The sequence below is a fragment of the Aquarana catesbeiana genome, linkage group LG05 (genome assembly GCF_042186555.1).
Source record: "Aquarana catesbeiana isolate 2022-GZ linkage group LG05, ASM4218655v1, whole genome shotgun sequence".
Classification (NCBI taxonomy): Eukaryota; Metazoa; Chordata; class Amphibia; order Anura; family Ranidae; genus Aquarana; species Aquarana catesbeiana.
Window position 1 is genome coordinate 301,127,577 of NC_133328.1, and position 27,907 is coordinate 301,155,483.

Consider the following 27,907-nt stretch of genomic DNA (forward strand, 5'->3'; position numbering starts at 1 on the left):
AGAGCCTTACCCAACTAACGTATTTTGGGACAAACTGGAAGGCAGCCAAGGTCTGCCACAAATAATGCCATTCCAGGCTATCGAATGCCTTGGCTGCGTCCTGAGACAATATTGCCCTTGACCCCTCATTAATCGTTGGAACTTGCAGGTTTACCACACCCTCCTTATATTAATACTGGTTGACCTGTTTGGTATAAACCCTGTCTGGTCCATATGGGCCAGATTCTGATCTATTTTTTTTAACCTATCAGACAATATTTTTACCAAAATTTTTACATCAGTACCCAACAATGCTATTGGCCTATATGAAGCAGGATTAAGTAGATCCTTACCCTCTTTTGGAAGGACAATGATGGTGGATCCCCTCATAAATAAGGGCAATACACCATCTGCTAATGCTCCATTGCTCAGTTTTCAACAACTCTGGCAGCAATATCTCTTTGTAGCTTTTATATACAGTGGGGACAGAAAGTATTCAGGCCTTCTTAAATTTTTCACTCTGTTATATCGCAGCCATTTGCTAAAATCATTTAAGTTCATTTTTTTCCTCATTAATGTAAACACAGCACCCCATATTAACAGAAACACACAGAATTGTTGACATTTTTGCAGATTTATTAAAAAAGAAAAACTGAAATATCACATGGTCCTAAGTATTCAGACCCTTTGCTCAGTATTTAGTAGAAGCACCCTTTTGATCTAATACAGCCATAAGTCTTTTTGGGAAAGATGCAACAAGTTTTTCACACCTAGGATTTGGGGATCCTCTGCCATTCCTCCTTGCAGATCCTCTCCAGTTCTGTCAGGCTGGATGGTAAACGTCGGTGGACAGCCATTTTTAGGTCTCTCCAGAGACGCTCAGCTCAATTGGGTTTAAGTCAGGGCTCTGGCTGGGCCATTCAAGAACAGTCACGGAGTTGTTGTGAAGCCACTCCTTCGTTATTCTAGCTGTGTGCTTAGGGTCATTGTCTTGTTGGAAGGTAAACCTTCGGCCCAGTCTGAGGTCCTGAGCACTCTGGAGAAGATTTTCGTCCAGGATATCCCTGTACTTGGCCGCATTCATCTTTCCCTCGATTGCAACCAGTCGTCCTGTCCCTGCAGCTGAAAAACACCCCCACAGCATGATGCTGCCACCATCATGCTTCACTGTTGGGACTGTATTGGACAGGTGATGAGCAGTGCCTGGTTTTCTCTACACATACCGCTTAGAATTAAGGCCAAAAAGTTCTATCTTGGTCTCATCAGACCAGAGAATCTTATTTCTCACCATCTTGGAATCCTTCAGGTGTTTTTTTTAGCAAACTCCATATGGGCTTTCATGTGTCTTGCACTGAGGAGAGGCTTCCGTCGAGCCACTCTGCCATAAAGCCCCGACTGGTGGAGGGCTGCAGTTATGGTTGACTTTCTACAACTTTCTCCCATCTCCCGACTGCATCTCTGGAGCTCAGCCACAGTGATCTTTGGGTTCTTCTTTACCTCTCTCACCAAGGCTCTTCTCCCCCGATAGCTCAGTTTGGCCGGACAGCCAGCTTTGGAAGGGTTCTGGTCGTCCCAAACTTCTTGCATTTAAGGATTATGGAGGCCACTGTGCTCTTAGGAACCTTAGGTGCAGCAGAAATTTTATTGTAACCTTGGCCAGATCTGTGCCTTGCCACAATTCTGTCTCTGAGCTCTTCAGGCAGTTCCTTTGACCACATGATTCTCATTTGCTCTGACATGCACTGTGAGCTGTAAGGTCTTATATAGACAGGTGTGTGGCTTTCCTAAAAAAGTCGAAATCAGTATAATCAAACACAGCTGGACTCAAATGAAGGTGTAGAACCATCTCAAGGATGATCAGAAGAAATGGACAGCAAATATATGAGTGTCACAGCAAAGGGTCTGAATACTTAGGACCATGTGATATTTCAGTTTTTCTTTTTTAATAAATCTGCAAAGATATCAACAATTCTGTGTTTTTCTGTCAATATGGGGTGCTGTGTGTACATTAATGAGGAAAAAAATGAACTTAAATGATTTTAGCAAATGGCTGCAATATAACAAAGAGTGAAAATTTTAAGGGGGTCTGAATACTTTCTGTCCCCACTGTATCTCTGCTGGCAGGCCACCTGGTCCTGGAGATTTCTGAATTGCCAATGCTGACACCGCCTGTCTCACTTCTTCCAAGCCTATAGGGGCATCTAGTGCCTCTCTGTCTTCCTCAGTGAGGCAAGGGGTCTTCAGATCCCTAAAAAAGTCCCACATCTCCCCCTCCCCACCTTGGGCACTATACAATTTCTCATAATATTTTTTAAAGGTATCTGCTATCTTGGGACCATATGATGTTATTCTTCTCCCGTCTACTCTAATGGTGGATAAAACAGTGGTAGTTGTATTTGCCTTTGCCAATCGAGCCAGTAAATGTCCTGCGCTCTCTCCCTTCACAAAATAATGCTTTCTCTGAAACATCAACTTATTCTCTGCTTTTATAAGAAGTAAATTCTTATATTCTTGTTGTACTTTTAACCCAATCCTGAAACACCACAGGGGTTGGTCTCTCTACATACTGCTGTTCTGCTTCTATGACCTTATTCCCAATCAATTTTTCCCGCTCTCCAGTCTGTCTTTTTACTCTTGCTACCTGTTGTATTAATACCCCTCTAAGAAATGCCTTGAGGGTGTCCCAGACCACCCCAGGGGATGCTGTCCTGGCATTAATCCTTATGTATTCCACCAGTGATGATGTCACTCCCTCTTATCCCCCTATTATCTCTAGCCAATATGGACTAATTTTCCATTCTTCTTTACAGAACTCCTCCCCTTGACTCAATGATACAACCAATGGAGAGTGGTCTGAGAGACCCCTAGGCATATCATTTATATTCCTAACAAAATGTAACATATCTTCACTGCCCAAGGCTAAGTCAATCCTAGAGAGCGTGGAGTGAGTTTTTGAAAAACAAGAGTATTGCTGTTTAGTTGGATTCCTCATCCTCCATATATCCCCCAGTCCCAATTCTCCTATTATTTGTAAGAGCGTGATAACCCCTTTTCCAACCTGAGTTCCTGGTGGACATTTATCTGCCCTCCCATCCAATACCATGTTGAAATCCCCCACTGCCATTTTTGGGACATCAGGTTGATCAGATGTCAATTTCATCAATTGATATAGAACCTCCGCTTTAAATGGGGGAGGGATATATTAGCCAAGATGCAAGTCATACTCCCAATAGTACAGTACAAGAAAATATACCGGCCTCTCTCGTCTATACTAACCTGCCTGCAGGAGAACTCTACCCCCCCGTCCAAATCAGAACACTCACTTCCCTGGAGTATGAGGTATATACCGAGTGATACTGAGTCTGGAAGTTTCTTCTTTTTAAGTATGATATCGACTCTTTTGGTGCGTCTCCTGCAGGGAGACCACAGAAGCCCGGAGGGCTATTACTGCAGCAAAGACCACAGATCTCCCAATCCTCGAATAATCCAAGAACATACATTTACCACTTTAGACTGCATATAAAAAAAAAAAAAAGATTCAGTTATCAATAGCTTAGTGTCCCCACTCCTAACTATATTTTGTATCCTCACTGTTCTACTCTTTCCACTTTCTAACCTGTTTAATACTTGTGTTTTCCTATATATGCCATAATAAGTGAATACTGTTTTTTAGACATGTTTTTTTAAACGTTTCCACACAATTCTCAACTCGCTTAGTAGTGTTTTTAGTGCAAAAAATAAAAAATGAACCAGTTATATATCTGTCCTCTTACAACACCCTTTCACCACCCACCCTTGAACCTCACTGAACCTGTACAACCAGTGTTTGGTTTGAGTTTTTCCCATACAACTTCATATTTTGTGCTGGTCTACGATTGCAAACACTTTTGCATGATTTATGACATATACATATTGGTGCCTTATGAGTCTATGTGAAATCTCCATTAATAGCTGTAAAATATTGTAATTATGAATATAGTTCATTTAGCTTGTATCTATATAGGGCGTAGCATTATCTTCACATATATCTGTGGTAGACCAGACAAGTCGGTGCCTAGGCTTGGGTATACAAACAATGGGATCCAAACTTCATTGTTTTACACATACTCACTTCAAAGGATCCCATGCTGGGATATGCAATGAATGGAGGTCAACCCGGAATCAATACTTAACTTCCCGGGAACATTCAAGTTAATCAACTGCTCAGAATAGCTCACCAATCAGAGCCACGCTATGCTAACCAATGAGGCATCAGCCTGTATCGATATACACAGATGAGATGGGAGGAAAACACTTCTTTTTGGGAGAGCAGCCATCAGAATGGAACCTTGGTGAAAACGGTAATTATGGGAAAGGTCTGCCCTTTACTTGTAACTATGTTTGTAGATTAATGTTTTAAAGAATATACTCTGTATTCCTTCATGTAATTCTCTTATTTTAACCTAATATTTTCTTCCTTGGTGTAGACTAGAGATAGATGGTTGTGTATTAGATAAACTTTCAACTAATTACCAATAAATGTTATTGTGTTAAAGCTTTCACTCTTGGTCAAAGAACTCTCATTTAACCCAAATCATATCTGAGAGATATTAAATCTTAAACATAGTACATGGGTAACAATATTGAAAGTTAATATTCCCAAAATAAACAGTGACATTTTACAGTTATATTGGGTGAGATGAGGTAATAGGACAGTCAAACTACACATTCTAAATAAGATCTAAAGCAAATGATATTAAGTAGCTCTAAACCCCAACTGGATGACATTTAGGCCTTTGTGTTGATCTGCATTGATCAACAAAGGCACAGAGAACAATAGCACCACGTTCACACCACAGTGCTTCAGTGAGGTGTAGTGTGGTGCGATGGCTGCAAAAAATGTAAACACACTGCAGGGCATAGAATTGAAATGTCCTTTAAAAATGTAGATATCAGCTAGCAGTATTTTAGTGTACAGGCGGGTGTGAATCCTTAAAGGGGTTGTAAAGTCAGAAGGTGATTTATCTTATTGCATTCTATGCATTAGGATAAAAAGCTGTGTGCAGCAGTGACCCTTAGCCTTCCTAATACTTACCTGAGCCCTATCTCTGTCCACGACTCTCCCTCTTGAATGGCGGAGACACAGCAGCGGCGCCATTGGCTGCTGCTGCTGTCAATGTCAGCTAGCCAATCAAGATAGAGGGGGGGCGGGCCATGGCTCTATGTCTGAATGGCCACAGGGAGCTGTGACTCGGCTCGGGTGCTCCCATAGCAAGCTGCTTGCTGTGGGGGCACTCAACAGGAGAGAGGGGCCAGGAGCACAGAAGACGGACCCAGGAAAAGGGAGGATCCAGGCTGCTCTGTGCAAATCCACTGCAACAAAGCAGGTAAGTATAACATGTTTGTTATTTTTACAGAAAAAAAAAATAAACTTTACAATCACTTTAACTTTCCTAAGCACTGTGTGTCATAACAAAATGTTTTTTATTTTCCTTTTTTTGCTTCCCAGTGCTGATCTGTAGTTCGCTTCAGTCACTTCATGTCTATGTACACTTGTGGCAGCAGCAGGTCATTGCTCATGGTGGGCTTTTTGGCTACCATGGCAGACCATTAGTGCAGCCGCTTAGAGCTTCCACCACAAAAGCATGTTTTAAGGTAACAACACAGGGGAGCAATTGGAAGACAGGGACAGAGCACTGACACCCTATAACAGGAAGTACCTGAACATTTATGGCAGGATTACCAGGTGTTTTTAAAGGATTCTGTACATTGAAAAAGACTGAAAGTTACTTTACCATGTTGAAATATGAAAAAAAGGGGGGAAATAATTGGGACTTTAAATGAAACTCAAGGGGAGGTTTGCACCTCCATCCCTATCTATATGCAAAAAAAGGGGGGAAGGTTGGGACTTTGAATGAGGTGTGTGCGATGGAGCCAAACAAATCCATATACGTATAAACATCTGACATATTTATTAGTAATCCTAATATGGCATAAATAGAAGAATATAACATGCATAAAGGCATATGGCGTACAAATACACAAAGTATGAATTGTAACCAACATGACACATACACAGTAAAAATTGTACATCATGATCCTCCAGGGAAATGAACATGGTCATTTAATCAGGTATAATAAAAATTAAAACCATCTAGAATATTTGCTATCAAGTAAATGCATCAAAGTGGGCTTGATGCAATTTGTGGACTTCAATCCACTCATCAGGAGCAAATGCATCAATGTTCTGAAGGGAGATAAAAATCACCAAATACATCTCTTCTGGTTTAATGCTTTTGCATTTCGACTACTGTATGTGAATCTCTGTCATTATTGTTGTTATATGTACCGATGAACCGGTTTCCTGTTACAAATAAATAATAAAAAAAAAAAATCACCAAATACCACATGCCGGGGGTCGGCCAGAAAGATATATGTCTGGCACGGGAGCTGAGGAAGGGGTCAAAGCGGAAACTAGGAGCACAGATGTAGTCCCCCATGGGATATATTGTGTGAAAACTCTTTGTGTGATTGTTGATGGGATTTCTATGTTATATAAAATCTTTCTGGCTGACCACCGGCATGTGGTATCGTACGGTCTCAATATCAGGTTCTATGTGACTATTCTCAGTTATGGCTAGCCATTTTTGTCAGTAATTCTATCTTCCCAGTTGGTAGTTATATTAGATCACTTTGGTGAGTTCTATCTCCCTTCAGAACATCGAGGCACTTGCTCCTGATGAGTGGATTGGAGTCCATGAAACGCATCAAGCCCATTTTGATGCATCTACTTGATATCAACTATTCTAGATGGTTTTAATTCGTTTTTATTATACCTGATCAAATGACCATGTTCATTTCCCTGGGGGATCATGATGTACAATTTTTATTGTGTATGTGTCATGTTGGTTACAATTCATACTATGTATATTTGATACGCCATATGCCTTTATGTATGTTATATTGTTCTATTTATGCCATATTTGGTTTACGAATAAACATAAGGATGTTTATATGTATGTGGATTTGTTTGGCTCCACCGCACACACCTCATTCAAAGTCCCAACCTTCCCCCCTTTTTTTGCTTACCATGTTAAAAGGTTAAATGAAATTTTAGTGATTGGGTTTACAAAAACAACCAAACACTAAGGGTCTATGGTGCAATAATGTGAGCTATATAAAAGCAAAATGAATGGGCTTCCAACGCACCCCATCATGCTTAAAAAAGCACATGACCCTGTTTTCATAACGTAGCAAGCTACAGTGTATTGCCATGCTCTTGCAGCAGATTACAATGCTGCACTGTAATGTAAGTGATAATATTTAATACATACAAAGAATAATCATAACATTATGATCACCAACCATAACCTGTTGAGGCATGGACTCCACTAGACCTCTGAAGATATGCCGTGATATCTGGCACCAAGCTGTCAGTAGCAGATCATTTAAGCCCTGTTTGTTGCAAGGTGGGGCTTCCATAGATCTGAATTGTTTTTCCAGCACATCCAATAGATGTTCGATTGGATTAAGATCTGGAGAATTATGGGGCCAAGTCAACACCTCAAACTCATTGTTGTGTTCCTCAAATAATTATTGAATTCATCAAACCAGACCACCTCCCATTGCTCCGTGGTCCAGTTTTGATGCTCCCATGCCCACTGTAGACACTTTTGGCTGTGGACATGGGTCAGCATGGGCGCCCTGACTGGTGTGTGGCTAGACAGCCCCATACACAACAAACTGTGATGCCCTGTGTGTTCTGTCACCTACTGGACCCCGTGCCAGAGGGGCCCCCCAGACTTTCTTTATGAGAAAAATGTAATAATTATAAAAGTAGTTTGATTATTTAACCACTTCAGTCCCAGAAGATTTTACCCCTTCCTGACCAGAGCACTTTTTACAATTTGGCACTGCGTTGATTTAACTGACAATTGCGCAGTCATGCAATGCTGTACCCACAAATAGAGCTTTCTTTTGGTGGTATTTGATCACGTCTGTGGTTTTTATTTTTTGCGCTAGAAACAAAAAAAGAGCGTCAATTTTGAAAAAAAATATACATTTTTTACTTTTTGCTATAATAAATATCCCCAAAAATGTTTTGTTTTTTTTAAAAGAAAAACACATTTCTTCATCAGTTTAGGCCAATATATTTTCTTCTACATATTTTTGTTAAAAAAAAAGAAAAATAAAAAAAAATAAAAACACACAATAAGCGTATATTGATTGGTTTGTGCAAAAGTTATAGCGTCTACAAACTATGGGAAAGATTTATGGCATTTTTTTTATTTATTTCTTATTACTAGCAATGGAGGTGATCTGCAATTTTTAGCGGTACTGCAACATTGCGACGGACAGATCGGACACTTTTGACACATTTTTGGGACCACTGACATTTATACAGTGATCAGTGCAATAAATATGCACTGATTACTGTGTAAATGTCACTGGCAGGGTAGGGATTAACACTAGGGGGCGATCAAGGGGTTAAACGTGTGTTCCCTCAGTGTGTTCTAACTGTATAGGGATAGGACTGACTGGAGGAGGAGATATATCATTGTTCCTACACACACACAAATCCCACACACAAATCCCAGTGCTGGCTCTCGTGCACGCGCATTGGGTCCCCCGCCATGAGCAGGGGCATGCCTCCGGCAGCGCGCGCCCTCTGGCGGCTCTTAAAGTGAACCCTGTATATGTAGGGGATTTTGCACAGAAGTGCCATTGTGCCACAGTAAATGTGCGTGAGCCGGTCGGGAACCGATTAAAAAATGTAAAGTGTGTGTGGGTGTCAGGATACAGAACAGTTATGCCTGACTTCATTGGCAAAGAAAGGGATGAGGGCTTCTGGGAGATGTTTTGCATTTCAACTTCTCATATAATTTTACCATTTGAGTTTTAACATGACTGTCAAATTCGGGACAGGTGTGGCCCTGGATTTTCCAATTGACTGTGTATTGTGAATTTTCTTACAGTCAATAAAACGAGGGGAAAAAAAAAAAAAAAAATCAGACAAGTGTCTTCTTCAGAACTCAACATTTATCATTCTCTAAGTTTATTATTCATTTCAGTTCACTTTTTTGTTTGCCATATAATTACATTTCTATGTTGAGGGGCCCCAAACTTTAAGTGCCCTGAGTCCCCCGAGGGTCTAAATCTGGCAGAGTGTGTGTGTGTGTGTGTGTGTGTGTGTGTATACAGTTGCAATAAAAAGTATGCAAATCCTTTTGGAATGATATGGATTTCTGCACAAATTGGTCATAAAATGTGATCCGATCTTCATCTAAGTCACAACAATAGACAATCACAGTCTGCTTAAACTAATAACACACAAAGAATTAAATGTTACCATGTTTTTATTGAACACACCATGTAAACATTCACAGTGCAGGTGGAAAAACTATGTGAACCCTTGGATTTAATAACTGATTGAACCTCCTTTGGCAGCAATAACTTCAACCAAATGTTTCCTGTAGTTGCAGATCAGACATGCACAACAGTCAGGAGTAATTCTTGACCATTCCTCTTTACAGAACTGTTTCAGTTCAGCAATCAGCTTCAGCTGGTGGACAGATGGCCTTAAGTTCTCCTGCAAAATGTCTTGATCAACTTGGGAATTCATTTTTCCTTCGATGATAGCAATCCATTGAGGCCCTGACGCAGCAAAGCAGCCCCAAACCATGATGCTCCCACCGTCATACTTCACAGTTGGGATGAGGTCTCGATGTTGGTGTGCTATGCCTCTTTTTCTCCACATATAGTGTTGTGTGTTTCTTCCAAACAACTCAACTTTGGTTTCATCTGTCCACAGAATATTTTGCCAGTACTGCTGTGGAACATCCAGGTGCTCTTGTGCAAACTGTAAACGTGCAGCAATGTTTTTTTGGGATAGCAGTGGCTTCCCCTGTGGTATCCTCCCATGAAATCCATTCTTGTTTAGTGTTTTACGTATCGTAGATTCGCTAACAGGGATGTTAGCATATGCCAGAGACTTTTGTAAGTCTTTAGCTGACACTCAAGAATTCTTATTCACCTCATTGAGCAGTCTGCGCTGTGCTCTTGCAGTCATCTTTACAGGACGCCCACTCCTAGGGAGAGTAGCAGCAGTGCTGAACTTTCTCCATTCATAGACAATTTGTCTTACCATGGACTGATGAACAGCAAGGCTTTTGGGAGATACTTTTATAACCCTTTCCAGCTTTATGCAAGTCAACAATTCTTAATCGTAGGTCTTCTGAGAGCTCTTTTGTGCGAGGCATCATTCACATCAGGCAATGCTTCTTGTGAAAAGCAAACCCAGAACTGGTGTGTGTTTTTTATAGGGCAGGGCAGCTGTAACCAACACCTCCAATCTCATCTCATTGATTGGACTCCAGTTGGCTGACACCTCACTCCAATTAGCTCTTGGAGATCTCATTAGTCTAGGGGTTCACATACTTTTTTCCACCTGCACTGTGAATGTTTACATGGTGTGTTAAATAAAAACATGGTAACATTTAATTCTTTGTGTGTAATTAGTTTAAGCAGACTGTGATTGTCTATTGTTGTGACTTAGATGAAGATCAGATCACATTTTATGACGAATTTGTGCAGAAATCCATATCATTCCAAAAGGGTTCACATGCTTTTTATTGCAACTGTGTATATATATATATATATATATATATATATATATATATATATATATATATATATGTTATACATACATATATGCACACACAAGAATACTATGGCAATGGGGGTGGCGGGAACATGTCATGTCCTTTATGCTGATTTTCATGTTTTATATTTTGGCTGCACTTTAACCGCTACCCGTCCATCATATGTACTGTATACATATATCCAGGAACAGTGATTTCTCAGTCATCACTGCAGCGAAGATCGAGGTATCATTCTTTAGTGCTGGTGATTCTCTACAAAGAGAAAGTGATCCAATCAACTATAGAGCCCCTCAATCACTTTTACAGGCAACAGAAGGGGGTGCCCCCCTCCTATCGGGGAGCCCGAGACCAATCTGACTGGTGGCATCAGCTGCACTGAACAGACTGAGTGGAACCGACGAGGATTTTGTCACTTCTAGTTTGTTTACAAACTGTTACTGGCTTGTAAAGCATCTGATCAAATGTCAGACTAAGGGCAATAACTTTAGCACCAGACCTCCTATGTAACTCTGAACTGGTAACCTGTAAAGGCTTTTAAAGCTTCGCCTATAGAGATTTTTAGGTATCGCAGCTTGTCACCGCTTCATGGACGCACACATTTTTAAAGCGTGACAGGTTATTTATTCACTCAATGTAACATCATCTTTTATATTTAACCAAAATATTGGGTATTATATTGTGTTTGTGTGCACTAAAAAAAGTGTATTTTTTTCTGAAAATCTGCATTTGATAAAGTGCTGCACAAATATTGTGCAACATAAAAAATTGCAACAACCACCATTTTATTCTCCAGGGCCTCTGTTTAAAAATATATAATGTTTGGGGGTTCTAAATAATTTTCTAGCAAAAAAAAAAAAATGCTGATTTTTACATGTATGAGAAATGTCCAAACTGGCCTGGACTGGAGGTGGTTAAAGAGTTTGTTGTATCATTTGGCCCCCTGTATCACCTGAAATATCTGGCTGATCCTGCCAGTTTCCTACCCTCCCCTCTGTACGCTGACCATGATATATCAGGGCTGCTGAGCCCTAACACCATGGTCAGAGTACGTGCCTCCGTCATCCGCAGCTATCTGCAGCTCTCCTCTGTTTCCCTCTGTCTTCCTGCCCCCTCCCTGTGTGTCAACTCTCTCTAGGGTTGCTCTGCTTTTTCTCTTGCTGCTTCAAAACTATCTGACCTTTATATCATGCCCTTTGTCAGATAAAAAGTTGTATTCTAGTGCCTGTGCTTTATAAAAAAAAAAAAAAAAAAAAAAAAAAAAAGGCAGATTTCTACCGGTTTTAACAGTATCGCCCAGCGATCATGTGACTCCAGGCTCTCTCCTCCCTGCCCAACGTTAGCAGGGGAATCTCTGCCCCGCCCACTGGAGCTATCAGACAGGGAGAGCAGAGAGCCTGGAGTCTTGTGATTGCCAGGAGATGCTGTTAAAACCGGTAGAAATTGGCTTTTTTTTTTTTTTCTTTATAAGCACAGGCACTAAGATACAGCTTTTTATCTGACAGATGGGATGATATAAAGATGAGATAGTGGCTAAGCAAACAACTTTAAACCAAGTCCTAATACAACCCTTTAGAGGCAGTTCCTTATTCCATCATATATAATTGATGTGAATAGGGAAAAATTTATTAGAAATCATGCAGATGGATGAATATCACGTGTATGGCAATTATTCCAGTGTCCATCAGCTGGACTCCTATCAAACAGCACAAACAACCATGTGTTGATCTGTCAATACCTATAGTTCTCACCTTTGTCTATGTGTTGACTTCCTTGCTGCATACAAAGTACTCATATTCTTTCCGAGGATTGATGTTGTTTGAAGTATGACAACATATTACAGTAGTAAGTCCCCTACTTATGAACCAGTTCCGTTCCAGGAGCTCATTCGTAATTCCAACTTGTCTGTAAGTCCAACAAAGAACAGCGTTTGCAGACAAAGGCTGCGAGTGCTGATCAGTGTGTTCTGGCGGGGGGAGTCCCCCTGTCAGCACTAGAGGTGCGCATCTTCACTGGTCTCACGATTTGATTACGATTATCTGGCCAATGATTTGATTTGATTCCGCGATGCATCAAGATTACAGACGAGCTCCCACTTCCGCTTGGGCCGCCTAGGTGGCCCTTCCTCCCTGCAATCTTCTGGGACACATCACAGGTCCCAAAAGATTGCCCGGCTATGCAGGACAGCGCAGTGAGAAATGCGCACCCCGCTGTGAAGCTGCAGCCGGATGCCCACAGCAGTATTGCCAGCGCAGTTGACAGGCGGGGGAGAGGGTTTGGGTGGCCACGTTGCTGGATTGTGGGACAGGTGAGTGTGTTTATTAAAAGTTAGAAGATACACTTTTTTTGTAGCTGCTGACTTTTAACAAACAAAAAATTGACTGGAACTCCGCTTTGAATTAAAAATAATCTCACTCCCTTAAAAAGTGCACTAATCCAGTACACTACAGGGTACAGGCATTCACACACACACATAATACAATCCACAGCTCACAAACAGCCCTGTGAAGTTCCCTGTACTGTCTCTGTGCTGACCAGTGGCAGCTGGTGCTCAAAATTTTTGGGGGGGGCACAAACAAGCTGAAAAATACTGAACCTCCCGTCAAATGCAGCCACTGTGCCTGTCAAATGCAGCCACTTGTCCCCAGTAAATGCAGCCACTTGTGCCAATCAAATGCAGCCATCACTTCACTAACCCCCCCCCCCCACACACACACACACACACACACACAATGCACAGACTGCCACTGGTGCTGACAGACAGTTCCCTGGCATTCCTGTTTGCACCTTGCAGCACACTAGGAGTTAACAAAATGGAATGTGCAAAGGGGAAGTCAGGGAACTGTCAGCACGGAGCGTGTACTAGGTGTAAGAGTACAAACACATTTGTACTTCACTTACTGTTAAAATTACTGTGTTTTAATAAATGCTGTGTTACAATCAATGAAGTGCCCCTGCTGTATGTGCTTATTAAAAAAATATGGACCTTCATACCGAATTTCACAGTACAATACATCCCGCTCATGTGACTGCCCTGCCCGGCCCGCCTCTCTCCTCTCACGTCTCTTGTCTCTCCTGACGTCAGCAGGGAATTCTCAGCCCCGCCTGCCCCTACAGTCAGCGGATGGGGCTGAGAATTCCTCGCGGACATCAGGAGAGACGTGAAACGTGAGAGGTGAAAGGAGAGAGGCGGGCCGGGCAGTCACATGAGCGGGATGTATTGTACTGTGAAATTCGGTATGAAGTTCCATATTTTTTTTAAAAAGCACATACAGCAGGGGCACTTCATTGATTGTAACACGGGATTTATTAAAACACAGTAATTTTACTAATACGCTCATGTCGCTCTCCCGGGAGGGGCGGGGCAAGTCGTGATATTGTCACCCAACAATCGATTTTCTGGTCATATGCATCGATGCTGCATCGGGGACACCCGAATTGCGATGCATCGATTAATTTCAGCACCCCTAGTCAGCACACAAAGGCACAGTAGGGAATATTGCTACACCAACATTGCTTGTGTTAGTACGGTGACCTGTCAGTTTTTTTCGTGCAGCCCACTGAGTGTGTGTACCTAGCTTTACAGGACTGGACATCCGAACACATGTTCGCATCTTTGAAAGTTCGCAAGTTGAATGTTCGTATAGGAGCTTAATGTATATGCAAAAAAAAAAAAAAAAATGTATAAAATATTTACAATTAAAGAATGTGTTTTATGGTACAATTTGCATGAGCCAACTATTTATCAATGGGAGCCACGAAGGAGGGACAAAGTAAGGGTAAGGGTTTTTTACATATATTTAAGCCTGACAGGGACATCCAGTAGTTCCACTGCCGACCACCTTCAATCTTGCTCCAGTCCACCTAAATGTATGCCACTTTAAAATGCAAAACTGAGATCCTGGTCCTGCTGTCTGCAGATGGTGAGCAGTCAGCAAAAGGTTAAAAATAAAGACTGTCCAGCATATAGCCAATTTGTTGGAAATGTGTGAATATGAAGAAGGCTTAGAAAATACTGTGCCCAACAGTGCAATGTTCCTTTGAATAGGTTTGTTAAACGTGACTTGTGTGAGAGAGGATAATTCTGTAAATAACTGCAAATAAAATAAATAACTGACTTACATTGTCAAAAAATCGTTGCTTACGACAAATAATCAAATATAAAATATTAAGGCTAGAATTGTATTTCAGTAATATAAATGGGAAACACCTGGTGGGAGGCCATCATGTGCTGTTGGTGGAGGCAATGGGATTTCTGTAGATTTCTGCACGGGAGACGATAGTGCTGCTGATTTTATTTCCACTTCCTTCTCATCTTCCTCCTCTTCATCATCATAATCGCCTGCCAACAACCGAAGACTTGCAACATTAACTGTAGCCTGTTTACCAGATGGTTGATCGGCCTTCTCGAAAAAGCCCGCTGGAAGCCTAGAATGAAAAGACAGAGCTCAAGGTTTTCCTACAAACAGGTGCTCTCAGCAGGCAGATCCTGACAAAACTCCGGGTCAGAGCTTTGGTATGCCTGTCGAGCAAGCCACGTGTCTTGCTGGATTTGACAGTTTACCCCAGTCATAGAGGCCACATTTCTTCCAACAACACTTCTGCCCAAGTCAGTCAGAATGCATCTCCTAAGACTGCATTTATCAAGTGCCATTAAACATTGTCAGCAGACCAGGTCATGCTCAGCAGACGTATGCAGTGCAGGTGCACTCTCTTAATGGGCCCCTTCAAGCATTTCCAAACATTCTGCAGGTGGTAAAACAATGGGAAATGCTTGGACCTGAGCAAATAAGTTCTGCTCAATGTAAACTGTTCACACCAAGGCACTGTACCTAGGGATTTGTAAAATGCTCATAACACTCATTGTAATTTTCTATAAACATTCTTAATATTAGAGATATACTCAAGACACCTACAAAATGTGTGTAAAACTCTGGCAAAAAGGCACATTGATTCAACAAATACAGCATTTTACAAAAGTGAGTACACCCCTCACATTCTTGTAAATATTTCATTATACCTTTTCATCTGAAAACACTGAAGAAATGACACTTTGCTACAATGTAAAGTCGTGAGTGTACAGCTTATATAACAGTGTTAATTTGCTGTCCCCTCAAAATAACCCAACACACAGCCATTAATGTCTAAACCATTAGCAACACAAGTGGGTAGACCCCTAAGTGAAAATCTCCAAATTGGGCCAAAAGTGTCATTTCTTCAGTGTTGTCACATGAAAAGATATAATAAAATATTTACAAAAATGTGAGGGGTGTACTCACTTTTGTGAGATACTGTAAATGCTAGTGTTGTGCGGCTTTTTCATTTGCTGTTGGTGTGAATGGTTCCTAAAAAGAAACTGCAATAAACTGTGATATGAAATATGTCTTAAACAGATTGTGTCTAGAATACCATTAGAAAGGTTCCTAAATGATTTTATTGGTCACCCAAAGATGGCACTTAACCTTTTGAGTATATGCACTATAATGCCCCGTACACGCGGTCGGATTTTCCGATGGAAAATGTCCGATCGGAGCGTGTTGTCGGAAATTCCGACCGTGTGTGGGCTCCATCGGAACATTTTCCATCGGATTTTCCGACACACAAAGTTGGAGAGCAGGAGATAAAATTTTCCGACAACAAAATCCGTTGTCGGAAATTCCGATCGTGTGTACACAAATCCGATGGACAAAGTGCCACGCATGCTCAGAATAAATAAAGAGATGAAAGCTATTGGCCACTGCCCCGTTTATAGTCCCGACGTACGTGTTTTACGTCACCACGTTCAGAACGATCGGATTTTCCGACAACTTTGTGTGACCGTGTGTATGCAAGACAAGTTTGAGCCAACAACCGTCGGAAAAAATCCTGGGATTTTGTTGTCGGAATGTCCGAACAAAGTCCGACCGTGTGTACGGGGCATAACTCTCCAACTGAATATGTTTATTGCATTTAATCATTAGTAAAAAAAAAAAAAAAAAAAAAAACTTTTAAGCTCCAAACCTCACAATGTGTTAAACAGTAGAACGTCACACATTTTTTTTTCTAGATTGCTCTAGACCACTCTTGGATAAAGTAGATAACAGTTACATCTTCTGTCAAGTTTTTTTACTGCTGTGTCCTCGTTGGAGAAACCCATCCCCTTTATTTGCCTTTGGAACTACTGTCTTTGGAGATAGAGGGGATAAGAGGAATGTGTACTTGTAAATGCCATATCTTAGAGTAAAGTACAGGACACAGGAATCAATTCATAGAACATAGGTTATATGCCACAGCATTCAGGTAAATGGACACTGGCAAAAACTTTGCTGGGTCCACCCCCTAGTGTTCCCATTTAACCAGTGGCGGCTGGTGCTCAAAATTTTTGGGGGGGCGCAAACAAACTGAAAAATTCTGAAACAAAAAACCCCATCAATTGCAGCCTCACTGTACCATCAAACGCAGCCACTGTGCCATCAGATGCAGCCACTTTGCCCATCATAAGTAAAGCGCTAACCCGCTTGACTGATTTCGCCGGGGGGCAATTGATTGGGGGGGGGGGGGGGAGGAGATCTGAACGTCCCCTTAATCCCATCTGAGGACACCTCTTTAGGTATGTCCTCCGTCTCCCCTGGCTATCGTAAACGCATTGCCCATTCTTAACATAAGAGCCAACTAATCTATGTGTGGTGCCTTTTGCATCCCACAGAAAGATTTCACTTTCTACTCCATGCCCCACAAGGTATACTTGCGCATTGACTACTTTCTATTACCTCACGCTCAATTACATGCAGTACGTGCCTCCACCGTTGGCTCCATTACATGGTCTGACCATTCTCCGGTGTTCCTGTCCTATGCTCTCACTGACTCAATGACATCCAGGTCCAAAAGCTGGAGGCTGACTGAAAGCCTCCTGCAGGACAACGAAGTGCTGGCGGATGTCACTAGGGAACTAGATTTTTACTTCAGAACCAACTATACCACTGACTGTGACCCCGGTATTGTCTGGGAAGCGCACAAAGCGGCCATTTGCGGTGTGCTTATCAAGCATGGAGCAAGGCAAAAACGTACCAAACAGTTAACAACGTTGTTGGAGGATTTGAAGGCCCTAGAAGCCCATCATAAACATGCACCATCTCCCTCCCTAGAGAAAGAACTCCTTACCAGACGTACACAAATTACAGACCTCCTGCAATTTAAAGCCAAAGCGGTGCTGTAGATCTGCCGGAAAGTATCGTACTGGTCCCGTAATAAATGTGGCAGGATGTTAGCTACATCCCCGAGAGAACAGAAGCCGGCGACCTCTTGTGCCTTCTCTGGTACCGCCACGCAGACCCAAGGTTACAATGTCTCATGATGTAGCAAGGGAGTTTCAGGAATTTTATAACTCACTATACAAATTTGACAACTAGGCCCCCACCTCAGGAACACAGATTCCTACCTGTCCTCCTTCCATATGCCCGAACTATTGACTGCAGATAAGTAAATCTTAGAAGACCCCATCACCACAGAGGAACTCCAGGGAGCCACTAAACTGAGGAAGGCGGCTCAGACGGCCTTACTATCCAATATTATAAGGTCTTACTACCCCTCACTTGCCCCATTCATGGTCAAACTGTTTAACGCACTAGGCTCTACTGCAACATTTGTGGCAGACACATTACAGGCCCATATATCAGTGATTCCTAAGGAAGGCAAAGACCCAACGTCTTGTGGAAGCAATCGGCCAATTTCGCTGCTCAATCTATACTTCAAATTCTTCACAAAAATTTTGGCAAATAGGATTCAACACCTTCTTCCGAGCCTAGTCCATTTAGATCAAGTAGGCTTCGTTCCCACCAGAGACGCTGGAGACAACACCACCAAGGTCCTAAATTTATTACATGTAGCCAACAAATCCCGCACCCAATGTATGTTCCTTAGTACTGATGCGGAGAAGGCCTTTGACAGGGTGAACTGGCGATTCATGCTTTCAGTTTTAAAGTATGCTGACTTCGGCACCAATATGCTTTAACGGATTTCCACAATTTACTCTCACCCCTCAGCTCGAGTTCGAGCCAATGGAGTTCTGTCGGAACCCTTTAACTGCTTCAGCCCCGGAAGATTTTACCCCCTTCCTGACAAGAGCGTTTTTTGCAATTCGGCACTGAGTCGCTTTAACTGACAATTGCGCGGTCGTGCGACGTGGCTCCCAAACAAAATTGACGTCCTTTTTTTCCCACAAATAGAGCTTTCTTTTGGTGGTATTTGAGCGCTTCTGCGATTTTTATTGTTTGCGCTATAAACAAAATAATTTTTGAAAAAAACGCATTATTTTTTACATTTTGCTATAATAAATATCCCCCAAAAATATATAAAAAAACATTTTTTTTCCTCAGTTTAGGCCGATCATATTCTTCTACATATTTTTGGTTAAAAAAAAAAAATTGCAATAAGCGTTGATTGATTGGTTTGCGCAAAAGTTATAGCGTTTACTAAATAGGGGATAGTTTTATAGCATTTTTATTAAAAAATTTTTTTTTACTAGAAATGGCGGCGATCAGCGATTTTTATTGTGACTGCGACGTTATGGCGGACATTTTTGGGACCATTGTCATTTATACAGCGATCAGTGCGATTAAAAATGCATTGATTACTGTGTAAATGACACTGGCAGTGAAGGGGTTAACCACTAGGGGGCGGGGAGGGGTTAAGTGTGTCCTAGGGGAGTGATTTGTAACTGTCCGGGGGATGGGCTGGTGTGTGACGTCACTGATCTCTGCTCCCAATGACAGGGAGCAGAGATCGAGTGACACTTGCCACTAGGCAGAACGGGGAGATGCTGTTTACATCAGCATCTCCCCGTTCGTCCTCTCCGTGAGGCGATCGCGGGTATCCCTGCGGCGATCGAGTCCGCGGGACCCAACTCACGGAGCTCCTGGCCGGCGCGCACGCAATGGCACGGCGGGGAATGCAAATGGACGTACAGGTACGCCCATTTGCATTCCCCGCCGTGCCATTCTGCCGGCGTACATCGGCATGCGGCGGTCGGGAACCGGTTAAGATTACCAATAGGACGTGATTAGGATGCCCACTGTCGTCCCTCCTCTTCACCCTGTCACTGGTACCGTGCGTTTAAACCCAGATGTAACTGGCATAATGGTTGAAGATACCAAATACAAAATCACAACCTACTCTGACATGTTATTCTCCCTCACAAACCCCTTGATCTCACTCCCGAACTTGATGAAAGAATTTGAGAGATATGGAGCCCTTTCTAATCTCCAAGTCCAAAGCAATGGGAATCAACCTTCCGCAGCCGTCTCTCTCACAACTCCAGAGCAACTTTGAATTAAAACGGAACAGCAGGGCACTGACATATTTGGGCACGCTTATCCCTTCCAACATAACCAAAATATTCAAACTAAAAAACTTTCCTCCACTACTGAAAAAAGTCAGCTCTTCTGGACAAATGGAACACCGGACTCCACTCGTGGTTTGGCCGCTGCAATATTCTCAAAATGAGTATCCTTCTTAAGTTCCTATATCTCCTACAGGCTCTTCCAATCCATATCCCATCTAACTATTTCAAACAGATCCAAGAGGTATTTTTTGCATTCATATTGGCCCATAAACGCCCACGATTGAAACACAGCCAGCTCACACTACCTAAACAATATGGGGGACTGGCAGTGCCAGACTTACGCAAATACTACCAGGCTATACACCTAAGTAGACGCCTTGATTGGAATAGACACAGCGACTTCAAATTATGAGTTCGAATTGAGCAAGCCCAAAGTGTCATACCCCTCTGTAAAGCACCTTGGTGCTATGTCTTTCTACTGAGGGAGGTGAAAAACCACCCTCTGATAGGTCAAACAGCGAAACTCTGTTTGACCTTGCTTACACACACCCCTCTCTCATCCCTGACCTCGCCATTATTCCCAATATTGGGGAACCCACTTTTCTCCCCGGGACTTCGAGATCCAACCTTTGGGAACTTAACAAGATCAGGCCGTTTGCAGGCCTCTCACTTCTTGATTGAGGGGAATTGGCCGTTAATCTCAGCTCTTGCCAATCTGACTGGAGCCTTCGGTTTGGGATTTTGGAAGGCTCTTCAATTCACTAATTTTCCCCGAGCAGCTTTAATAGACCCCTCAATTTTTGAGGAGTACTGCTCGGATTCAGGAGCGATGCCTCACACACACGCTCAGCCAACTACAACTTATTGATCACGCCTTCGGAACCCCATTCCCTAAGCTGCATTCGTGAATGTGAACAGGATTTTGGTAACTCTTTCAGTACGCAACAATGACAACATATCCTTCGATTTACGTACAAATTCTCCATTTGCATGAAAGTGCAAAAAACTAACTTTAAAATTTTAACTATGTGGTATAGAACACCGGGGAGATTACACAAAATTTTTCCTGCAACTTCTGATTATTGCTGGAGATGCCAGAAAGAACGGGGCTGGATTCTCCATATTTTTTGGACTTGCTCCAAACTAGAACACTTTTGGAAAGGAGGTCAAACGCATCGCCCAAAAATTCACAGAACGCAAAGTTGGGAGGTAGGAGGGAGGAGGAGCTGACGCCCAAGATGGCCGCTTAGGGAGATCGAGGGGCAGACACGCTGCAGATGCTGTAGACGCTGTTGTGAAGGAGGGCCTTGTCAGCTGAAACACATGCCTAATGCCTTGGCTGAGTGCTAGAGGATAAGAGACTGTGCCATTTGATAAGAAGCCGCCACAACTGGAGCGGTGCTGTGAAGAGGCGCAATTAGATCCGGGAGATCGAGGAAGGAACGGTACCTGTCGGGTGCTGGGAGTGGCGACCGAGGACGGAACCAGGAGACAGTGCAAAGCCGTACGGGAGTCTCTGCCTGTCTGCATACACAGGCAGCAGGGGCGGCTCGTTGGGAGGACGCACACTCCGGTGGAGGTTCTCGGGACACAAACAGCAAGGATCAGAAAGATCACATGATCTCCCGGCTTGCAGTCCTCATAGTCCACATAGTGGAAACTTCAGCTGCTTGGACGCCACGGCATACCAAATGAGGAAGGAGGAAGGAAATCAATAACCTCTGTACCAGGTATGACTATGGAAGACGTAGAGTAACAGCGTAAACTGCATAAAGACTGTATAAGACTGTATAAGAAATTACATAAGAAATTACAAAGTGCTATAGTCTTTAAACCTTCTTGAAAGAGTGTTACTGAGAAGATAAAAGGGCTTTGTGTAAGCACAAACATTTATGGGGCATATAGAGTTTATTAGAAGCGGATAACTCAATATATGTGGAAAAGACACTATACCATAGTATCCATCTGCCTCTCCAGCATTAAACAAGGGCCTGATTATAAGGTGTAAAAGGAAGGGGAAAAAAAAAGGTTTATTGCAATACCTTGATAAATATTGTGCTTACTTAAAAAGGAAGGGAAAGGGGGAAAGTGGAAGGAAAGGGAGAGAAGGGAAGGAAAGAGGCAGAAGAAGAAAGGAAAGAAAAAGGTGGAGACAGAAGCCCTAATAAAAATATGGCACCCAAGAAAGGAAGTAAAACACCTCAGCCTCAAAAGAACAAGCAAGATAAAATGGAAAGTAAAAATAAAAACCCTACAGGGGCTCAATCTACACAAACAGCGGATATAAAGGAGATCTTTCAGCAATTACAACTGCAATCGCCCCGGAAAAATTAAAGCTCTACATACATCACAGGAAATTTCAAACATCGCGGAAATATCGGTAACATCTAGATCGTCAGGGGAAGAGCAAATGGTCCATCCCAGAAATAGCTCACCAATAGATACAACAGGCTCTTTAAGTGAGCAAAAGGAAGAGGACAAGGAAAAATGGGATATGAGAACATATATTCATTCTCTCCCAACTAGAGCAGATATGGACCAATACGTACACAGATTGGAAAAAACATATAAAATAGAGATTCAAGAGCTCAAGATATCCACAAAAGAGGCACAAGAAAAAACGGCTAAATTAGACAACAGAGTTTCAAAAACAGAACAAGAACTAACGGAGATAAAAGAAAAAAGAAAAAAACAAGGGAATCAAATAAATCAACTAATAAATAGCCTAGACGAACAAGAAAATAGAAGCAGAAGATCCAACATAAGTATCAGAGGTTTAAAGGAAGAAGTGAATACCAAGGATCTTATAACAATATTACAGAAAATCTTTCAGGAAATAATTCAGGATGTGGATGTAAAAGATCTGATAATAGACCGGGCACATAGAGTAGCAGGGATAAGGAGATTAGATCCGATGTCATCTGTAAGATGCACTATGCTCACATAAAAGACAGAATCATGCTAGCAGCACGTCAAAATAAAAATATCCAACATGAGGGAAATCCATTACTATTCTTCCAAGACCTATCGAAATATACACTGGATCGGAGGAGAGCACTAAAACCCCTGGTGGAACAACTTAGAAGGAACAATCTGCAGTATAGATGGAAATTTCCATTTCAGCTACAGGCTCAAAGAGATGAATTGACTGCAACATTCAGCGATATGGAAGATCTACCACAGTTTTTGACAAATCTTAAATTATCAGAAATAGAACTACTGCCGGACTGGCCCATTTCTTATATGAAATCGCCTAGAAAGTTTTGAAGAGCAATGGGTGGGGGAGGGGGGGTGGGGGAGGATGGGTTATAAGTAACTATTAGCTCATTAATTAAATAAGAAGTAGGTACAGTAGAAGTTTATGATGGGGGGGGGGGGGGGAGGGAGGGAGAGAATATGTAGTATGGGGGTGCTTTTTTTTTTTTTTTCCCACAATATAGACTATAGATGTAATTGGGTAATACATTAGCATATTCTGGTCGACATAAATCACAGTTATATTGAGGGAACTGACCAAGTTGGTTAGACACGGGTTGTGTATGAGGGATTAAAGAGGTTGGTTTAGGATTATAGGCACAAATATAGAAGTTTAGAATGAAAATATAATGGGATTTTTAATAACAATATGATTGGGTTTGGGGCTAAAGGTCTTTTTTGTTTTTCCCTGCTGGGGGTTTAAACATATTCCTTTTTTTTTTTTTTTATATAGCACATATATGGAAGATATTTTGGTAGGATGCTGGCACTATTTTGGGGAGGATGTTAGCACCATGCAACACGTTATTATGCAACATAACGGTAGAGAGTGATAGATATGACACCAAGAGGGCTGGGGGAAATTGTGGGGAGGGTAGGGGGGGTATGTTTTGTTTTTTTTTGTTTTTTTGGTATAGCACATATATGGAAGACATTTTGGTAGGATGTTAGCACTATTTTTGGGAGGATGTTAGCACTATGTAACACGTTATTATGCTACAATAATAGAGATTGATAGATTTGACACTAAGAGGGCTGGGTGCAATGGGGAATTGAGGGGGAGGGTGGGGGGAGGAAGAAAAGGGAAATTCCCCCCCCCCCCCCCTTCTTCTCTCTCCCCTCTCCCTTTTTGCTGCGTCTCTGTATCCCCCCCGCGCGGTGATGGAAAGGAATTTCCCTCGTGGCGGGGTGGGATGGAGAGGGGAATATAGATAAATATGTGATATGTATAAGTTTTGAGATCTATATGTGTGGAGAGACCTCTCTCATGCCCCCCCCCCCAACCACGTTCTCCTTTCTTCCCTCTCTGTTAGCTCAGGATGAGGATATAGTGAATAGAAAGCAGAGAGAGAGGAAGGAGAAGGTGAAATAAAAGAATAAGAAATTAAACTTTAAATATGCAGCGTGTGCCACCGATATGGACGTCGGTGCCCGCTTATCCCTTCATAGGGAACTTACTTTAGTTAGTAAGACAGACTTTATAGAAGTCAAATAGTTTTAGGGTAGTTCGGGTGTTAGGTGTGAGTGCGTGTGGGTTTTTTTTTTTTTTTCCCCTTTGGACTTTGAAATATGAAAATATGCTCTTACAATATAAGAGGTCTTAACTCAGCAACAAAAAGGTCTCAGGTTCTATATGCTCTCCATAAACAAAAAGTTGGTGTGATATTTTTCCAGGAGACGCATTTCCGCACGGACCATGTCCCTAACCTACAAAACAGATTTTACACTACGTGGTATCACGACTCCTTTATGTATTCAAAATCAAAAGGCGTCTCTATTGCAATACATAAGACAATACCACACCAAGTGCTGGAAGAATGGCGCAATAGGCATGGAAGAGCAATATTACTCAAACTTATTATATTTGGTAAAAAATATACATTTATCAATATATACTTACCTAATCTAGGTCAGCATAATGTAGGAACACAATTGCTGAAGGAGCTTATGGAAAAGGCAGAGGGAGTAACAATAATCGGGGGAGACTTTAACTTTGTATTGGACAAAGAGAAGGACACTACAGCACCTTCAGTAGTACAGTTAGGTAGGGAGAAAAATTTTTTTTTAGAAACAATGGCAAAATATCAGTTGATTGATATTTGGAGGGTACTACATCCAACGGAAAAAGATTTTACGTTCCACTCAAAAGTTCATGGGACATACCATAGACTGGATTTCTTTCTGATAAACCAGTTGGGGATGGACGTAACCATATCTACCGAGATAGGTAGCTCGTTATGGTCAGATCATGCGCCAGTATTTTTGGTACTGGATCCACTTAAGAGTAAAAGTAGTAGGGGTAATTGGAAGCTTAATGACAATCTGCTGTATGATGAGAATTGTGTAACAGAAATTAGAAAGGCAATAACAGACTTTTTACACGACCACATAAAAGACACCACATCTTTGCCGAACCAATGGAAAGCATTAAAATGTGTAATTCGAGGGTTTTTTATTAAACATGGGGCCAGACTGAAAAAAATAAAAAGTATTAGAATGACTCAGTTATTAAAAGAAATACCCAAAATAGAAACCCAACATAAACAAAATCCAACAAGTGAAATATTAATGGAACTAACGGAAAGAAAAACAGAATTAAAAACATTGATAAATGAGCAAACACTACGTATAAGAGATAGTAACCGTTCATTATATTATCAACAGGGTAATAAACCAGGTAAACTTCTTGCAAGGGCTTTGCGCCACCGGGACAATGTATTGCCTATTGTCAAGATCAAGACAGAAAAAGGAGACATGAGGTACGACCCAAAAGAGATACTAAAGGAGTTTCAGACTTTTTACACGAAATTATATAACATACCTAATTATGGCACAAAAAGTGACCCGGAGGGACTCCAACAAAGTATTTATCAATATGTAAGAGAAACTGCACTCCCTGTGCTAGCACCGATAGAGACAGTACAATTAGATCGGGATTTCTCGGAGACTGAGATAAAGTGGACACTAATGAGAGGTACTTATATGAAGGAGTGAGGTGCTTTAATGCATCTTTTAGAGTGTGCCCCCCAAATATCTTGTTTGTATATTGCACCTCACTCCTTCATATAAGTACCTCTCATTAGTGTCCACTTGTGTCATGGGTGGAGACCTTATGATTCTCCCATTTAGAAGAGTGTAATGCTCTCATGGTTCAGAGATGCAGGATCTCCCACTCCATGGATAGTGTAGGACCCACTGATTATGGGGTACTTTGTCGCAGTAAGTGGGCTTAGCACCATATAGCAATATGGTGTGACCAAATCCCCATATTTTTTGATAATGTTTTTTGAAAATGCTTAGGTGTTTTAAACTAGCCTTGCTTGAGGTAAATGTCTTTTTTGCATGTGTGCGCTGTAATATTTTCTTGTACTCTAAAATAATCGCCAATAGACTCGCCCCTTTAATACCTGCACATATACATTTAGATCAGGTGGGTTTTATAAAGGGAAGAGAGGCAAGAGATAACACTCTAAAAACACTCACATTGGTAGAATACGCACAGAGAGGTTCCATCCCATCCTGCCTATTAGCAACTGATGCTGAGAAAGCTTTCGACAGGGTGGGATGGAACTTCCTTAGAGACCTTAGTACAATGGGGGCTGGGCCCTGTACTTATGGATAAAATAATGGCCTTATATCAGAACCCAACAGCTAGGATTCGGGCAAATGTGATCTATCGGAGGTAGTCCCTTTAACAAACGGAACCCGACAGGGTTGCCCGTTATCCCCAATACTATATATATTAGTGATGGAGCACTTATTAATAGCGGTTCGAGAAAATTAGGATATACAAGGAATTGAAGTGGGAGACATAGAGTACAAGATGTCAGTATATGCAGATGATATTTTGTTATATATTACAAATCCCTTGATATCACTACCAAACCTGATATCCGAATTTAAACGATTTGGTGCACTAAGTAATTTTAAGGTAAACTATAGTAAATCTGAAGCTCTAAACATTAATCTGCCAATCACTACAGTGGAACTTCTTAAAAATGATTTTTCTTTTAAATGGCAGGTGAATGCAATTAAATATTTAGGTACCTATATCTCCACCAATCTAAACAATTACATGAGTATAATTATGTCCCCATGGTGCAGAAAACTATGAGAATGTTACAACAATATGAAAAAGGTATGTTTTCCTGGATGGGTAGAATAAGTATAGTAAAAATGGACATATTACCTAAAATACTTTATATTCTACAAGCGATACCTAATTTTCCCTCAACTAATACCCTGAAAAAATTGCATAGGCTAATAGGAAAATTTATCTGGGGAGGCAAGACCCCAGAATAAATAGAGCGGTGTTGAATAAAAATAAAAGAGATGGGGGCCTCGCTCTTCCAGACATTGACATGTACCTTAGAGCAATGCTGATAACTAGAATAGTGGATTGGTTCCACAATAGGGACAACAAACAATGGGTCAAGCTCGAAGAAGAGATCACGGCCCTAAAATTAAAATCATTACCTTGGATAAAAAGAGAGCAAAGACCGCCGGATGGCGAAATGCCCTCTTTAGTGGTATCAACATTAAAAGTATGGGATATTATGATAAAAAGAGGGATTGGATCTACTGGTAGAGGTCCTATGACCCCACTATTTAGTAACCCAGAATTTCCACTGGCACTCGAATCTAAAACATTTCTTAAATGGAAGAGGTGTGAAGATACTAGGATAGTGGAAACGATGGCAGAGAATAGACTCCTCCCACTGGAAATGTTGGGTGTAGAACATAAAACAAAATGGATGCAGTATGGGATGCTCCAACGGTATATTACATCTCTAATAAAGGAGTCGGTAATAGATAGGCCCTTGACAATTTTGGAAAACATATTCTTGCAAGAACATAGACCCACCCATGTCCTTTCTAAGATTTATAAATACTTGAATTCAGAAAATAAAGGACAGGAGTTACCCTATATTAAGAAATGGGAATCAGAGATAGGGACAGAAATTCCCAGGGAAATGTGGGAAAAGGCAATCATAGT

At 41.6% G+C, this 27,907-nt stretch overlaps 1 protein-coding gene across 2 annotated transcripts in view; it reads right to left on the bottom strand.

Moving 5' to 3' along the window:
• Window positions 1-27,907, bottom strand: part of ZNF830 (zinc finger protein 830) — a 102,760-nt gene that overhangs the window by 41,508 nt on the left and 33,345 nt on the right. For both annotated transcript variants that reach the window (XM_073630816.1, XM_073630817.1), the window contains exon 5: window positions 14,827-15,044. In XM_073630816.1, the coding sequence (XP_073486917.1) occupies window positions 14,827-15,044 (218 nt within the window). The remainder of the gene's footprint in view (window positions 1-14,826; window positions 15,045-27,907) is intronic.